The 15,992-nt window shown below is 38.1% G+C and overlaps 1 protein-coding gene across 1 annotated transcript in view; it reads left to right on the forward strand.

Annotated features, from left to right (window-relative positions):
• Positions 1 to 15,992, forward strand: part of NOSTRIN (nitric oxide synthase trafficking) — a 48,974-nt gene that overhangs the window by 7,385 nt on the left and 25,597 nt on the right. The window contains exons 3-5 of the mRNA XM_006921442.1: positions 12,590 to 12,652; positions 12,855 to 12,936; positions 15,176 to 15,238. Coding sequence (XP_006921504.1) covers positions 12,590 to 12,652; positions 12,855 to 12,936; positions 15,176 to 15,238 — 208 coding nt within the window. The remainder of the gene's footprint in view (positions 1 to 12,589; positions 12,653 to 12,854; positions 12,937 to 15,175; positions 15,239 to 15,992) is intronic.

Consider the following 15,992-nt stretch of genomic DNA (forward strand, 5'->3'; position numbering starts at 1 on the left):
TCACTCAAGAAGTTACAAAAATTTCTGCTTAAAATTAGAAATGCCAAGGACTAAATTTGGCCATTAATAGTTTTTAGGCCATTTTCTTACATCTGGACAGCTCCGTAATAAACAACTCTAAAGAAACCTTCAAAAGAAATTGTCTATTCTTTTAGTGTAAGCCCTTTAAATGTATATTATTGCATGTGTGCCATAAGAACAAAGACACATGGGCCAATTATATACTGCATTAGTAGGTCAAGAGCAAAAAAGAACATCAGCTTTAGGACCAATGAATGAGGCCAAGGGAAGATACAGAAGAGCTCAAACAGGATTTTATAAAGAAAATAACCAGATTTATCAGAGGAAGTCAAAAAAAAATTTAAATAAGAAATTACTTCTGTCTTAGTAGCCAAGCTGCTTTGACTCAATGAGAGAAAAAGGGAGGACCAATCTGGGCAAGAATTTCTTCTATAAGAAAGTATTTTTATGAGTCTCCAAGGAAATTATTTAAAACAAGACCAGTTAACCATTACACAAATTCAACCCCTGCGGATCAAGAAGAATCTATGCACATCGTTAGCCATCTGAGCCTTGACTGTTTGGTGTCCCCCTGTTCAAAATTAGTGCCTGGTAGAGAGTTGTAAAGACAGAGGTCAGGTGACAAATAATGCCTGACAAACAGACTCAACAATGAACTGAATAAATTTGGAGGAATCACTGCTCCAAAACTGCTTTGTCCAGGTCACTCTGCATCTCCACCCTGCCAAAGACCTATCTACTTAAAAAGCAGTCAGAACCTTCTTTCTTACCTGTGTCCATCTGTCTCAGATCTATTCATGTGCAAAACCCTCCACCCACACATTCCTGAGAGACAAACTAGCTCCAATGAAGGAGAAACACTTGGGTAGTTAATGATAACTTCTTTCATGGTTTCATCTCCTAATGGAACAGAATTTAGAATTTGAAAATCTAAAATATACTACTAGTTAGCAAATTACATGCATAGCATGAATTTGAAAAGATGATCTGGTATTTTACCTAGACTAAAAAAATTATGCTAGATATTAGGTCATTCATGCAATAGATGCTTTCCTGAACCTTTTGTAAAACTTACCTTGTACAACTAAGTCATTTCCCCTGAACCGAGATGCCGTTTTTGAGTCCCTTCATATTCCTTTCTGATACATGTGCACTTGGCAATGTCTCCTCACACTAGAGCTTTAAGCTTTCCTCCCTGTGCTCAGCCATTTGATCTAGTTAGCCTGAAGGATATTTATTCACACTGAGTCGGTATTTTGAGAGAACTGCTTTCTGAGAAACACAAACTCTCTATTAATCTATGAATATGTGACACATTGTGGTTTTTTAAATGATATTTCTACATGTCAGCTGGCAAGGACAGAGGCCACTTCATTTTCTAGGGTTGGGTCATTTCTTTCCCACTCCAGTGACTTCTTCCTACTGTATTTGAACTGAGATGACATCATAACCACGCCAAAAGAATGAGTGGTCACAACACAGCTGATATTACTCTTACCTTTATTCTTCCCATTCTTTAGATTCAGTAATTATTTCCCTAGATATACAAAAGAGAAAAAGCTGTTTCTCATCAGCTATCCAGACATGAGAGCTGGGTTTATTTTCCTCATAAGATGGTGAGCTTATTACATATGAATTGGTGATACTTTTCCCTTATACTAGAAAAATACCTGAAAAGCCAGTACTCTTTAAAAGAAACTATCTTGGAAAACATATAGGAGGCACTTTTACTGAGAGTTATGACATAGAAAATTATGAAGGCAAATTCAATGGCCAGCATAATGAAAGATATAGTGAGGCAGCATACAGGGCTTCTTCAAATTAAGGGTAACTGCCACATAAAATACATTCAGTAAATAGTTGTAGATTGAATGAATAAATGATGAAAGAAGGTTAAGGGTTTATTTCCTTACGATTACAGCTTCATTTTTAGAACAGGTCTTTCTTTACTGTCTTTGGAATGTGGCTCTGTTCAGCAGTTCCGTATTAGTGCACAGCTGCAAGAGACAGCATCACATCAAGCTGGGAGTTCAGAGAATGTTTCATTCGCGAGCTTAGCTGCCTTCTTGCATTTGTTTTAATTGGCGGCGATAGAAAGATGCAGTTGTTATTGAAACACCATTTTTTTCTGGAAATTCTGCAATTCGTGGTCATGCTTAGCTTCTTTTATCCAATTAGCACTTCAGCTTCCTTGTTTTCAGTAGCAACTCAGATTTAAGCTTGACACACATCTCCTAAGATGCCTAATGAGAAAGTCATCAGGTTCATATTAACACAATTACAGATCAGATTTTACAAGACAAAGGCACATTCCCAGAGACTATTTATGAGTGTTTGGTTCTCTGCACCCTCATAGCTAATGTTTAAACAGTGTTTGAAGGGAAAAAATCAATTGTTCGTCTATAAGTAAACTTAAGATCAGGTTCTCAAATGGAAAATACCACTGCTCTGGACAAAGAGAAGAAAGAAAAAAAAGAAAAGAAAAAGAAAAAAGCGTAGTTGGTCATTGTTCTATCCATGATTCACTGCAGATGCTGTCAACAAAGGAATAAAATTATTTAAATGAATTATTTGATAAATCCTCACACTTTCTATTCTACCCATTGCCCGTGTGATCTTAACTACCACAGCTTCAGCTCTTTTTTGCATATTGATAACTCCCACACTTATATTACTAGGAAATGTGTCTTACCTGTACTTCAAATGAAATATACAACAGTCATTCTACTGAACATTTCCACCTGGGTATCCCAGGGAATCATAAGGTTGTCCTACTCAAAATAGAGTTTATTAGTTTTTACCCAAAGCTGGTACTCTTTCTGGATTTTTTTTTTACCATGGTGACTGGGACCACTACCTACCCAATCAAGCCCAATACCTGGGAGACACCTATGATCCCTCCTTCTATCTCAATTCATAACCAAGTCTTCATTGTTCTCTCTTCTAACACCTCTTATACTTACAGCTTTCTTTTTGTTTTATGGCCTCTGCCATTGTTCCGGCAAAAATCTCTTAACTTGTTCTTCTGTCTAGGGGTACTTCTTTGCAGCTGTGCAATTTGTACACTACACAAAGGCACTTACCTGGCTGAGGGGCTGAGTAAAGGCAGAAATCAAAACCATTCTCCACCCTGGAGCCTTGCCTCCTGGCTCAGAGCTGTGTCCCTTCAGAGGATCTCCTTTTTCTAATCCAAGGAAAGCTGCCTCGACTAGGGTGCTGGCCAAGGCCCTGCCCCTGTCTCTAATGCATCTTGTATGCTATGGCCATGATGCAGCGTAGATTCTTCAAAGACTCCCATGACTTTAGTGTAACATTCAGCCTTCATAATATTTTATAAAAGAGATCTGGGCCCTGCCTTCACATTAAGCTTATTTCTATCTCCCCATGACCCCTGCCCCTCCCCATCTTACTGAACAACTTGCAGTCACTCTCCCATGGGTCCTTGTCACCCCTCCCACACACTTCTACCGCTCATCATGGGTCTCTGCATTTGTGCAGGCTATATTTTCTGCCTGGTAGATGCTTCTTCACCTACGTTGCCAGGCTCCATTCAATGCGTTCTTCAAGATTTAGTCATCTCACTCTGGTGAGTCTTACTTGACTCTACTCCCCACTCTCAAAAAAGTGCGCTTCAGAAATGTACAGAGCTAGTGCTTCCCTCTGTTACAGCTCTTATCGCCATATATTGTTATTCTCTGTTCACTTGTCTATCTCCTCCACTGGAGACTGAACTCCTTGAGGGTCTTTCTACACCATGTGACAAGCACAGAGCCTGGCACAGAGTAGGAAGTCAATAGACGTTCACTGAGTGAATAAAGACATTAATGTATGAGTAACTCATAACTTTTAAGAAGTATAAGTTATTTCTGAAGAGCAATAGATGAGTGTGTCAAAGAAATTTATTCATACAGTATATGAATAAATTTCTTATTTTAGAAATTTATTAATAAAGAATCTTATTTTGAACAAAAGCTAGAAAAGAATAATAAAATTACAGAAGAGACCATTTATCCAGCACAATCTATAGATCAGCCACTGTGTTAGATGTGTCTTATATTTAGTCTCTTTTACTTTTATTCTCACCATCCAGTGCAATAGAAACGTATTCATAACCATTCCTAATTGACAGATGGGAATATGGATGAGATGAAACACAGCTTAATCCAGGCTTTGTGTAAGGGCATCTTCCACATGGGCAATTTGGGGCACTGCTATGGAAGTCCCAACATGCTCAGGGGGTGCTGGTCCAACTCCCTTCACAGAGTCTTAGGATCCTCTATCAGAAGGGACATCAGTGGTCATCAAGTCCAGTGTTTTTCAAACCTGGTAGTTTGAAAAACTACCAGGGGTCTGTGGGGAGTACTCAGGGGACCACTTCAGAGGGTGAGGAGAAGGACAAGTGGACAGAACTCAGGCTCCCTCTTCACTCCTGCTCCCACTTAATCAGCACATAGTATTTATACAATATGGTGGAATTTTGTATAAAATTTTGTTTTTCAGCTAAAAAGTTTTAAAAAACACCCTTGTTGTCCATTGTAATTGACCTCTCCCCGACAACACTTCCATCCCACCCCAAACTCACTCAGTTCAGGAATTAGCAGACACAGAAGATATGAAGTCTAGAGCCACTATAGCTGTATATTCCCTTGGCCAGAAGTGAGCAGTGACTCCGTGGCACTTTCATACTGGACACTCAAGATGAGTGTCCTCCTGGTCTCATCTTCCCATTTCACTTTCTTTCATACTATTCTCAGGAACCAGAATTAAGGCATTCAGTAATGATGAAGTGGGTGTTGTGGGCTAGCCAGAGAACCAAGCCCCTTGAATAACTGAGCTTCCAAGTAAAAATGTCTTTCAAATTGCTATTAACCAACTTTTAAATATGCCTTATTTGTGAGACAAGCTTGTGATTGTCTTTCAAAAAGCAAACTGATAAAACTTTGGTGGAAAATGACAGCATTCCAGGCTCCAAACCAGAAGCTGTTGCTGGTCAAAAGTAGAAGGCCAGAGATGGGGATGATATTAACAAACAGATTTTCAGATTACTAAAATTTCTCCTTAATTCATAATGAAGGAAGGGCTCTGTCACCTGCTGTTTTCAAGCATAAGAGAGACTTAGTCCTGTTTAATTAATTCCTTATAGACACAGGGGCCGGCTACAGTTTTGTTTTGTTGGGTTCTTTTACTACTTTTTCGAATCTTAATTTTGTTAGAGAATAGTCTAAAATTGATTACATGGTCATTTATATTCTTGGAGTACAATTTGTGCTCTACCTAAAGTATTGAATCCACATATTTTCCATCTCTTCTTTCTTTCAAAAGTATAATTTATTTTAAAATCTAAGATAAATGTTGGTCTTTAACTTATTGGTTGGTCTTTATTATTACTAATGAAAATTTATTTACCTGCCTCCACATATTGAGAGAAAATTGGAATATAAATTGATTAAAAGTCAGTGCATGCCATTCCCCTGGTCCAGCATCTATAAGACTCGCTGAAATATTCTGAGATTGGGCTGCCCATCAAAAGATATATATCTCATCAATTTCACATGTGCCAAGACAGTTGCTTAGAGAAGGAATCTCATCTCCTATTAGATATGGTAGCTACAAGGATAGAACGTTAAGTACAATGTTTTTGCAAGCATGTTTCTGATTATTTTAATGAAGCAATGAAAATTTCAGGTCTCAGTTTTAGATTAGCTCTACCTCTCTCATCTCCCTTTGCATATGATGACTTGTAGGCCAAAAACCGTGATAAAGCGGCTCCCTTCAAAGGACAGAAAAGAAACCAGTACATGTGGGGGTGCACATTGCCACCTCTGCCTTGGGAAAACACCAAAGTTATTTCATTTCTGTTTAGCGAGAATTCTGAAAGGATATATAAACATACTGCTTTATTAGACCATAAACACAGACAAGCCACAGTGTTTGTTCCAATTTACAAACACTGAGACTTATAAAAGTGGCAGTTCTCTCTATACTTGCCAGCTGGAACATGACTTCTTAGAGTGATTTTCTCTGGGGAGGAATATAGCCATTAACCTCTGTTAAAATAAAGGCTATTCAGGGCCAAAGGCCTGGAAACTTTTTATTTGTAGGCAAAATTGCCAGAAAGGAAGTCCAGAGAGAGTGTTCCACTCCCCATGTACCCACACCCATCCTCCCAACCCTATTTCATTTCATTTCCTTCTAACTTCAGGGGTAATCTGCTGAAGATACTGAAATGGTCATTAGGGTTTAAAATGCAAGAGCTGATGATTACAGCCTGCTTTGCTTGGTCGATTCTAATGCTGGTTCTAAGACCCTTTAGAGTCACTACTATACTGAAGGTGGAGAGGCAAAAAGTACAATAGTGCGGTTCAGAGAGGCCATGTCCAACTCAGTGGGCCTCAGAGGGCTACATTGGTGACAGTTGATATTACAGCCCCCTCCCTTCCCACTTTCCAGACCCTTAATACCTCCTCCTCCCTGTGTGGGAACACGCCTTACACAGCTGCTTTGAGAAGAGACCACGGGAAAATCATTCTGTCTGAGGCCACTGAGGCCACTGTGGATTCTGTCTAGGCTGCTAAGCCACCAGGAACGGTGATGATTCAGAACACTGCAATTAACTACAAAGTGAGAGGTGACATCGATTTTTAAAAGTACTTACCTTTGACTTCCTCAGCAATTCTCCATCTGTAGACTCTTCCTCACAGTTTCAGAGGTAGGAGACTGGAGCAGCTAAGCAGGGAGTTTCTCTAGCCAGACTACCCAGGTTTGAATCCCAGCTATGTCACTTCTTCATGGATGACTTCGAGCAAGTTATGACTGAACTCTCTGTGCCTTGCTGTTCCTCTCTATGAAATGGATAGAGTAAGTGTGCCTACCTGATGGGAGTTATCACAGAATTTTTAAACTATATATCAACCTATAAAATACTTATCTGCCCTGCCGCAGATTTCTAAGGTACTTGTAAATAAAGAGTAACCTGCCAAAGCAAGAAATGCTGTGTGGAAATTGAATCTTTTTAAGCTGGTTTCTGACTACACTCAAGCAAAAAGCCAGCAGAAATACTGGGGCTCAGGAGTGAGGATGCCCAGGTTCAACACAGAAGAGCAATAACTTAAATATGAGCAGGGCCCTCTCTGTTTTTTTGCAGCCAAAGCGCAACTTTTCCCCCAGATGAATCTGATTAAGTTAATGGTGTAAAGGAAAGCATCATTTCCTTCTGGGTTGTCCTTTTTATTTCTGCTTAGCCTCTAGGACACCTTGTACAGCTTGCGAGAACATTCTAAAAGTGAAACTGAATTTTGAGGAGGAGACTGTGCCTGACATGGCATTAACCCTTCCTGTCAGAAGCCATTCTGAATTGTTTTAGAGCTGATGGAATAAGCTAACTGTGGATTCTTCTCCCACCCCAAACACACCCTTTTGTATATTCAGGGTGTTCTGAATGTTTAGAGATCCTTTTGGATATGTAATAATAATTATATTAGAAAAATTAATACTTATTAAGAACTTGTTTGGTGCCCACCTTGAGCTAAGCACTGCAAAAGATTCTTATCCTATTTAATGTTCTGTATATTGCCTCCAGGAAAGAATGGAAAGCTGGGAAGAAAAGCCATCCTAAAAGGCCATCCGGTTAGCAACGGACTAGGAAAGGGTTTATGTGTCTAGCTTTTCCAAGTGCTAGAAAGCTGTGTACTCCGACATTGAGCTGAGCACAGCTCAAACTTGTGGGAATACATCTAAATAGTTCATCAGTTTACAGTTTTTAAAAGTGGTAAAGTGAGAATAGACTTGTAGCAGAGATCAGTTAAAAATTCTAACCAAGACCTGATGGAAAGTCCATTTATTCAATTATTCAAGATAATACATACCAAGTGCCCGTTATGTGTCAAACACTGTTCTAGGCCTAGAAATATAGCAATGAACCAAACAAATTCTCAACTCTCATGGAGCTTACGTTCTAGGGGTGTTCACAGAAGTACACTGAAAAAATACGTGATGTCAGACAGTGATAAGCTCTAGGTCATAAATAAAGCTGTAAAAGGATAGTGACAAAGATGCTCTTTTAGTTAGGATAGCCTCTGAGGTGGTGATGTTCAAACAAGACCTGCTGGGGTTTACATGAAGGAGAATGCCCTATGGTTATTTAGCAGAAGGAGTATCCGGCAGAGGCCAGAGCGAGTGCCAGGGCCCCGAAGCAGGATGGCATTTGGCCACTAAGCAAGAGTATAGTGAGTCAGGGGGTGACTTATAAGAGGGGAAATAAGAGCGAGAATCAGGAGTCAGATCATTCTGGTCAATAGCAATGTTTCCAGTCTTTGAGCCCCTCCTAGACTCAAGTCATTACCAAATTTTAAACATCACCCCCTCCCCCAAGGTGGGTTTAATTACTCCCTTTTAATGTTGCCTAAATTTACTCCACTGAATGGTAGAGGTCTCCTGGGATTCTAGAGCTTCCAAGTTCATCAAGGATGATGATCTCCCAAGCTGCTGAGCACTCTCTCTCTCTTTCCATCAATCAGAGCATATTCTTTGAGAAGAAATCTATTTTTAAATGCAATGAGATACTTACTTATCAGCTTCATTATTTTTGAATATTTTCCTTAACCTATTCTTATACTTGGGCAAGGTTGGTACCTCAGCCTCAACATGCAACCTGCAATGTTCTTCTTTATTTCAAAAAGTGGTAAAAGTAAATTAGAACACAGCTGTATCAACAGGGAAAAATAAACAGAAATTTAGTAATAAATCTCTGGATTCCATTTTATAAAAGTCAGCTGTTTGGTCTATAACATTGAGTGTGATTTGTGTGGAAAAAAGCATGCAAGTATGAAGTTAGTTACTGAAGCGTTCTAAGATTGTTTTGCAAATGAAATGAAGTCAAATAATTGTAATAAAAAAAATAGAATTAAAAGACTGAAAAATATGCAACAAAAACTTTCTGATTTGTGTTAAAAAGGGAGACAATAGAAATTGAACTTAATTTCCTACACTTTTATTATCTTTAGTGAAAAGTGAGGAGATGAATAAGAATATGTCTTCATTTTATCTATAGATGGGCCTGTAAGTAGGACATGGTAAGATCAGTTTAAGATGAGAGTGACTCCCTTGATCTCAAGAACCAAGGAGCTGTCTTTTGAAGAGCATGCCCAGATTCCCTACTGAGTCTTGTCCTGCATAGAAAGTAAAGGATTCATTTTTTTTAAATCTGGCATCAGCCACCTCAGCACCTTCCCGATGATGTCCCAAGATATGCAGGAAAGTTTTCTGTTCCCTACTCGTTGGATTAGTTGCTAGGCCTGCTGTAACAAGGTACAACAGACTGAGTGGCTTAAACAACAGAATTTACTATAGTATAGTTGGGGAGACTAGAAGTTTGAGATCAAAATGGTGACCAAGTTGATGTCATCTGTGGGCAACGAGGGAGAATCTGTTCCAGGCCTCTCTCCTAGCTTCTGGTGATTTGCTTATAGATGCATCATCCCCATCTCTGACTTCATTTTTACATGGCGTTCTTCCTATGTCCGTCTCCATTTCCAAACTTCCTCTTTTTATAAGGACACAGCCACATTGGGTTTAGACCCACCCTAATGACCTCATCTTAACTTGATTGTCTGAAAAGACTCTATTTCCAAACAAAGCCACATTCACAGACTCTAGGGTTTAGGACTTCAACATCTTCAGAAGTGTAGAAAGATACAAGTCTACCCAAAATACTAGTGTAGCTAGGTCTAATAAAAAGCTCTCTCCCTTTGCAGGATTCTCTTAGATTATGCCTAAGGAAACGAGCATCCTTTTAGTAATCATCTCTTCCTTATGTAGTCCTAGTATTGTCAGCCTGAGCCCTCTTTGGGGGAGTGTGTGTGTGTGTGGTTTTGCTTGATTTCTGGCCAGCAAAATCTAATTATCTCTTTGCTAACAGGGCAAACTTAGAGTTTAACTATGCAAAGGGACTTCAGAAACTGGCAATCAAGCTGAGCAAAGCACTACAGAGCACAAAGAAAAAGTAAGTATGTGGATGAGGTAAGGCAAAATAATTCTAAAAAATAATAAAAAGTGACATGTTCAATTCTAGCTTCCTCTTATAAGTGTGGCAGGGACACAATGTCAAGCATGACTTCCTGTGCTTTGGGCATTACAAAAAAAATCGTCACAACCCTTATGAAGTCTTGTTATTGTCGCTTTTCTAGACAAGGCCTTGAAGCTTGGAGGGTTTAAGATATTTGCCACAATCACATAGATAATGAGTTGTAGAGATGGATTCATTCTCTGTTTTTATGCCTCCTAAATCCATATTCATAATAGACCTCAGTGGTGACAGTAAACTTGGGAAGCAGTGTTGTTAAGTTGCAAGATCTTGGAGTCAAAAAGTGTGAATCCTGCTTTATCTCAACTCTATGACCTTCAGCGAGTAACTTGGCCTCTCTGTGCCTCAGTTTTCACCATTGTTAAATGAAATAATGAAATGTGTTCCATCGTGTGTATGTACGTGGGGGGGGGGGAAGGGGGGTATATTGAATGAGAAAATATATGTAAAGAGATTAGGATGTTGGGTGCAGAAAAAATGTTTTGTTCACATTTTCCTCAATACATTTCAGAATGAAGTCAATTCTTTCTTGGAGGAGAGAGAAGAAAGATATTGGTGTTCTAAAAATGGTCCCTTAGTAATAATTTGTTATGAAGAGTCTTGAGTAATGCTTGCAGATGACACCTTGAACTGACAGTGCCATTGCAAAGGCCTCTTTGATGATGAAAGAGAAAGGGACAAGAGAAAGGAAGTCTTTGGGAACTCCAATTGCTATTCTTCCTTAGGCTTTGTCTGTAGCAGCAAATATTGACTTTGAAATTGCTCTGACTTTTAGCTTGATTTTTAGGATAGTATTTTAGTAGACTACAAAGGAGCCAGTAGAGCACAGTGGTTGAGCATAGGTTGACTTTATTTAGACTGCCAGGTTTAAATTCTAGCTCTACCACTTACCATGTAGGTGTATTAGGACAATTTATCTTTCTTCTCATTGTCTATTTAAAATGGAAATAAAACCTATCTTATATAATTGCTGTGAGGATTAAATGAGATAATAAAAGAAGTGTGTTTACTACCTGGGAGAGAGCCAAAGCCCCATAAGTGTTCATTATAATTTTGATTATAATTACCTCCCAAAGAATAAGAGATGTAAGGGTGTAGAGGGTGTGTGTTGTGTTGCAACCTTAGCATTCAGCATGGTGCTCCCAGAGAGTTGGCATGTCCAGAATGTTTGGTTATCCAGGGTTAGCACAACAGTTAATAATAAAACATTAATTAAACTTTTATCTAGACCAAAATCTGTTTCAGATACTTATGTAATAATTAAGCGAGGGTCAGAAACATCAAGTGCTCCTTCCAAGGTCACACAGAAAACAAAGGGGAGGATGTGGATTCAGACACAGACCTCTTGGATGCCAGCGCTCTCAGCTTCCTGCTCAGTTGCCCAGCTCCTCTGAGGGGCAAATGCCAGGCTCTGCTTCATTTTCGAAAAAAAATCTTAATCGAGTTTTAATTTATATGCAATAATACACCCATTTAATGCATATGGTTTGGTCGATTTTAACATATGTATACACCATGTAACCACTACCAAAATCAACACAGAGACATTTTTATCACATAAGATTTCTCATGCCTGTTTGCCCGCCTTCCTCCACCCAGTTACAAGCAACCATTGATCTGATTCCTGTCAATACATAGATTTGTTTAGTCTTTCCTGGAATTTTCTATAATTGGAATCATACAGTAGGTACTCTCTGGTGCCTGGTTTTGTACCTGGCTTTGGATACACAAAAAAACCTGGCATCCTTTGGTCTAAATCTCCCATTCTCTGACTGCAAGTTACAACCGAAGTCATTTGGAGGCAAAACCTCTGCATCATCCTGATTTCAGTAGGGGCACCAATCTGTCCCTCCTCCTCCATCAAAGTCTGCATAGGCCTCTGTCCCTGGGGTTACTGATGCAATTAGGCTTATTGTTCTAACTTTTGAGGGCTGCTGTGAGCTATACCCCTTCCATGGGAGAAAACAGCATCACACTTCCTAATCCTCCTTCTGTGCTGCTGGGGACAGGGCAGTGCTATCCCTTTGTTAAATTGAGATAGTGCTCACAAGACCATAAAATATCTGAGCCGTTGTCCTAAAAGCCAGCAAGGAATGAGAACTAGACCTCAACCCCAGAGCAGGATACTGATGTGACAAAGGATGTGACAAAGGCTCTTGAATCCCCTGTCACTTAACTTCTCGGAATCTCAGTTTATTATCTGTGAGATCAGGATCCTGAAAAGGTTGTCTTTAAGGGACTTCTGCCTCTAGCGAGTTGTCTCCTGCCTCTTCTCAATGCCTTTATACCCTTGGCTATTTCTCTAACTTTCTACAGACAAGAATTGGAAAATGAAAATCAAAATTAAAAAATGAATGATAAAAAGCAATTTCTTTAATGACTGTAGTGCAAATAAATCCATTGACAGCATTTAATCAGAGCAATGCTTTCTTTCATACTTTACTGGGAAAATAACACATTCTTGTGTCTCCTTGTTTTTGCCTCCAGCTGTGTCGTCAGTGCCTGGGCCTGGATCTCGGAGGGCATGAAATCTGCAGCAGACCTGCATCAGTGAGTGCTCCTGCCCCAGCCTTGTTCCAATTCCAAAGGGAGTTTTAAATATTTAAAGTGGGTGCACTACAAATATTCCACTTCAAACTTGCCCTGAATAGATATGCTGTAACACACTATCTTATTTTCCCAGAAAACAGTTTAGAAAGTAGATACAAATTCTAATGATATATTTGTGCGTTTTTTTATGTTCAATTTCCAGAAAACTTGGCAAAGCAATTGAGTTGGAAGCAGTAAAACCAACGCATCAAGTCCTGAGTGTACATGAGAAGAAGAGAAAATCAGTGAGTCAAAAATTTTCTTTTCTCTCCTGTTTAAGCAAGATTTCTGTCTTTGGACCAAGAAGTAAAAGATGATCTAAAAATGATACTACATTTCAGAAATTTATCATAAAAATAAAAACAAACCTCAAAATTTATGTACAAAGATGTTTGTTAAAGCATTGTTTGTAGTAATGAAAGACTGTAAAATACTTCATCACCCCCCAAAAAATTATGACAAATTCAAGCAACAGAATACTATGCAACCATTAAAGGTCTTATTGAAGAAGAATTTAATTACACAGGAATGTTCTTCACTATGTAGAGTTAAAAAGCAGGATTTAAAAAATCTAACGATATGACCTGTTTTGTAAAATAAATGTGTACCTACGCATAGAAAAAAACATGGAAGAACTTCCCCAGAATGTTAATAAGAATTATCTCTAGATAGTGGGATTAGAGATTATTTTAATTGTTTTGTACTTTTTTTGTATTTCCATTGTTTTTGAATGAATAGCTATTCCTCGGGTAAATTGAAAAATTATAAACACGTATTTTAAAAAGAAATGCTTTTCTGTGCTTATCAGCTTGGGATTAAGTAAAGGCAATAATAGGTATGATCTTCAAAGAGGCTTCAAACTGAAGAAAAATAACTAAATAATTCTTGCAGAGGCAGCTGATCTTCTTAAATAGCATATTCTCTAGTCGTTTTGTGTGTCTTTTCTGCCAGAACAGTTTCATTAGTGTTCATTTTTCTTGTGTGTCATACAGTCATTTAGATCTTTAAAATATATTTTCAGGCAACATAAAGGAGTGTTTAATTAGTGTTGCTTAACTCTGATGGGAGTTGGGTCATGGCCACTATTTCAAGATCAGGTGCAGGTAAGAAGTTTCTGAAGCAGTAATAGTTGGTCTTTGTGAAGGGAAGGGGCCATCGCTAAGAGGAGTGTCAAGTGACCACAGCCAGATAAAATAGGTGATAAAAAGGGTAAGTGAGTAGAATGAGGAGATCTGTAAAAGCCCTGCTGGATGAAAAATTATACCAAGAAATTTTTTTTATTCAAACTCATTAAACTGAGTCAGGAAATATAATTGTTCTTTGTGGGAACATACGTATGTTTTTACCAGAATAGATGTTCTACTCATGGCTAGGATGATGGGGGAAATTTACAGTTCTGACTAGAAAACAATATAATTATCTGCCGTTGCAAACCAACTTAATAAAAACCAAACACAAATCTATATTTCATTAACTAATAAATATTTTCATACCACATTATAATCTGAAAATTACTAGCATTTTTTTAGTACTTACCATATGTTAGTCACAGTGTTATGATCATTATCACAGTGCCTTAGATAATTAATGTCATTATCCCCCCAAACTGCTGTTCCAGTTCATAGTCTTCTCTTCAGCATTACCCCTCCCTGCTGCATCCCTACCATCCTACCCAGTCTTACACAAAAGATAAAAGATCAGAATCTTTCTCAAAGTAATGAACTAGTTCTACATTTCAGACACATACATAGAGTAAAAAAATGGCATGGAGAGTAAAACATTATTTTCATTGTATTTGTTAGAATAAAGCATGTATTCCAAATTTAATCAGCTGGAAAAAATAAAAGTGTAGTGTTGCTGGATCTCAGGGTGGCTGAATAATGGCTGATCTGTGGGTCTGGCAAAAAGCTCAATGGTCCAGTCAGAAAGGTTCTGCTAGAATTTGAGTCTGACCTTCTGGGGTGGTGGAGGCGGGGTGCCTAGATTCAGTTTCATTATTACTATTACTGTCCCATTAGCTGTTTAAAGTTAAAAAAAAAGTCAATTCTGATTAAGAATTCAGTCTCTTTGAAATTAAAACAGTATTCACTTCAGGGACAATGAGACAGTAAAAATAGCATTGTTACTGATTCTATTGTGTTAAAATTTGGGGTGCATGGAATGATGCTGAAGAGAAAATGATGGGAACGGAAGTGATACCAAACTATGTAAGATCCTTCACATAGATTGCACATATTTATGTTGTTTTTACATAGTTATATGTGAGAAATAATTATTGTACCAAATGCTTTCAGGCTAAATTCCGTTAAGAGATTCTTAATAAGAGGAAAAGATAGTTTGGCTACTTTTCTCAGGAAATATATCCACTACAGGATTTTGAAATTTCTATGAATCATGAGAGTGATTGTGCTACAATTAATAAGCCAGAACCGTGACTCAACAAGAAGACAGAAAATATTTTTTTCTTTTTTTTCTCTTCAACAGCTTGATAACGAAGTTGAAAAGACAGCAAATCTTTTTATTAGCAACTGGAATCAACAAATGAAGGCAAGTAACACAAATATCTTTTGTATAAACTCAGTTTTTAGGATTGGAATCTTTTGTTTTGCACAAATATAATAAAGTGTTTTGGTATTAGTTTTTCTTAGTGCTAAATAAAGATAAAAATGCTTCCTCATGTGAGTTATTATAGCTTTTAACTCAACCAATGGAAGAGCAGGGCTCCAAATATGGTTATTATTTATGGCCAAAACTTATTGTGTGCCAAGTGCTGTAAACTATATATTTAATCATCACGACAATCCAGTGTGATATGTAACATTGCATTGTCCCATTTTAAAGATAGGTAGGGAAATTAAGACGTGTGAGGAAAATAATTTGTCTAAGGTTATAAAACTGGCTAACAGTTGAACCAAGAAGTGTTACTAGTCATTAGGCTCCAGGATCACTGCTCTTAACAATTACACTATGTTGACTGCCTCTCTGTATAATTTATAACTTAGGGCAAGTGACAAATACTATCTGAGTTTTGGTCTCATCATTTGTAGAAGGGTGTTTGTGATCTCTGTCTCATAAGTGAGAGAGCAAAGTGAGGGGTAGGTAGAGATAGGTAAAGGGAATATATATGCATATATTGATTCCATACATATGTACAGTTCACTTCTTGTGTACCACAGTGCACTAAGATGTGGTTCTTGTTCCTAAGTAATTTTAAATTTAGTTGACAGACAACATATGTGCAGGAGATTGTGCATGAATTCTAAGGAGAGGAATTACAATCTGGTGTGAATTTAGAACATAT

The sequence above is a fragment of the Pteropus alecto genome, unplaced genomic scaffold (genome assembly GCF_000325575.1).
Source record: "Pteropus alecto unplaced genomic scaffold, ASM32557v1 scaffold3, whole genome shotgun sequence".
Taxonomy (NCBI): Eukaryota; Metazoa; Chordata; class Mammalia; order Chiroptera; family Pteropodidae; genus Pteropus; species Pteropus alecto.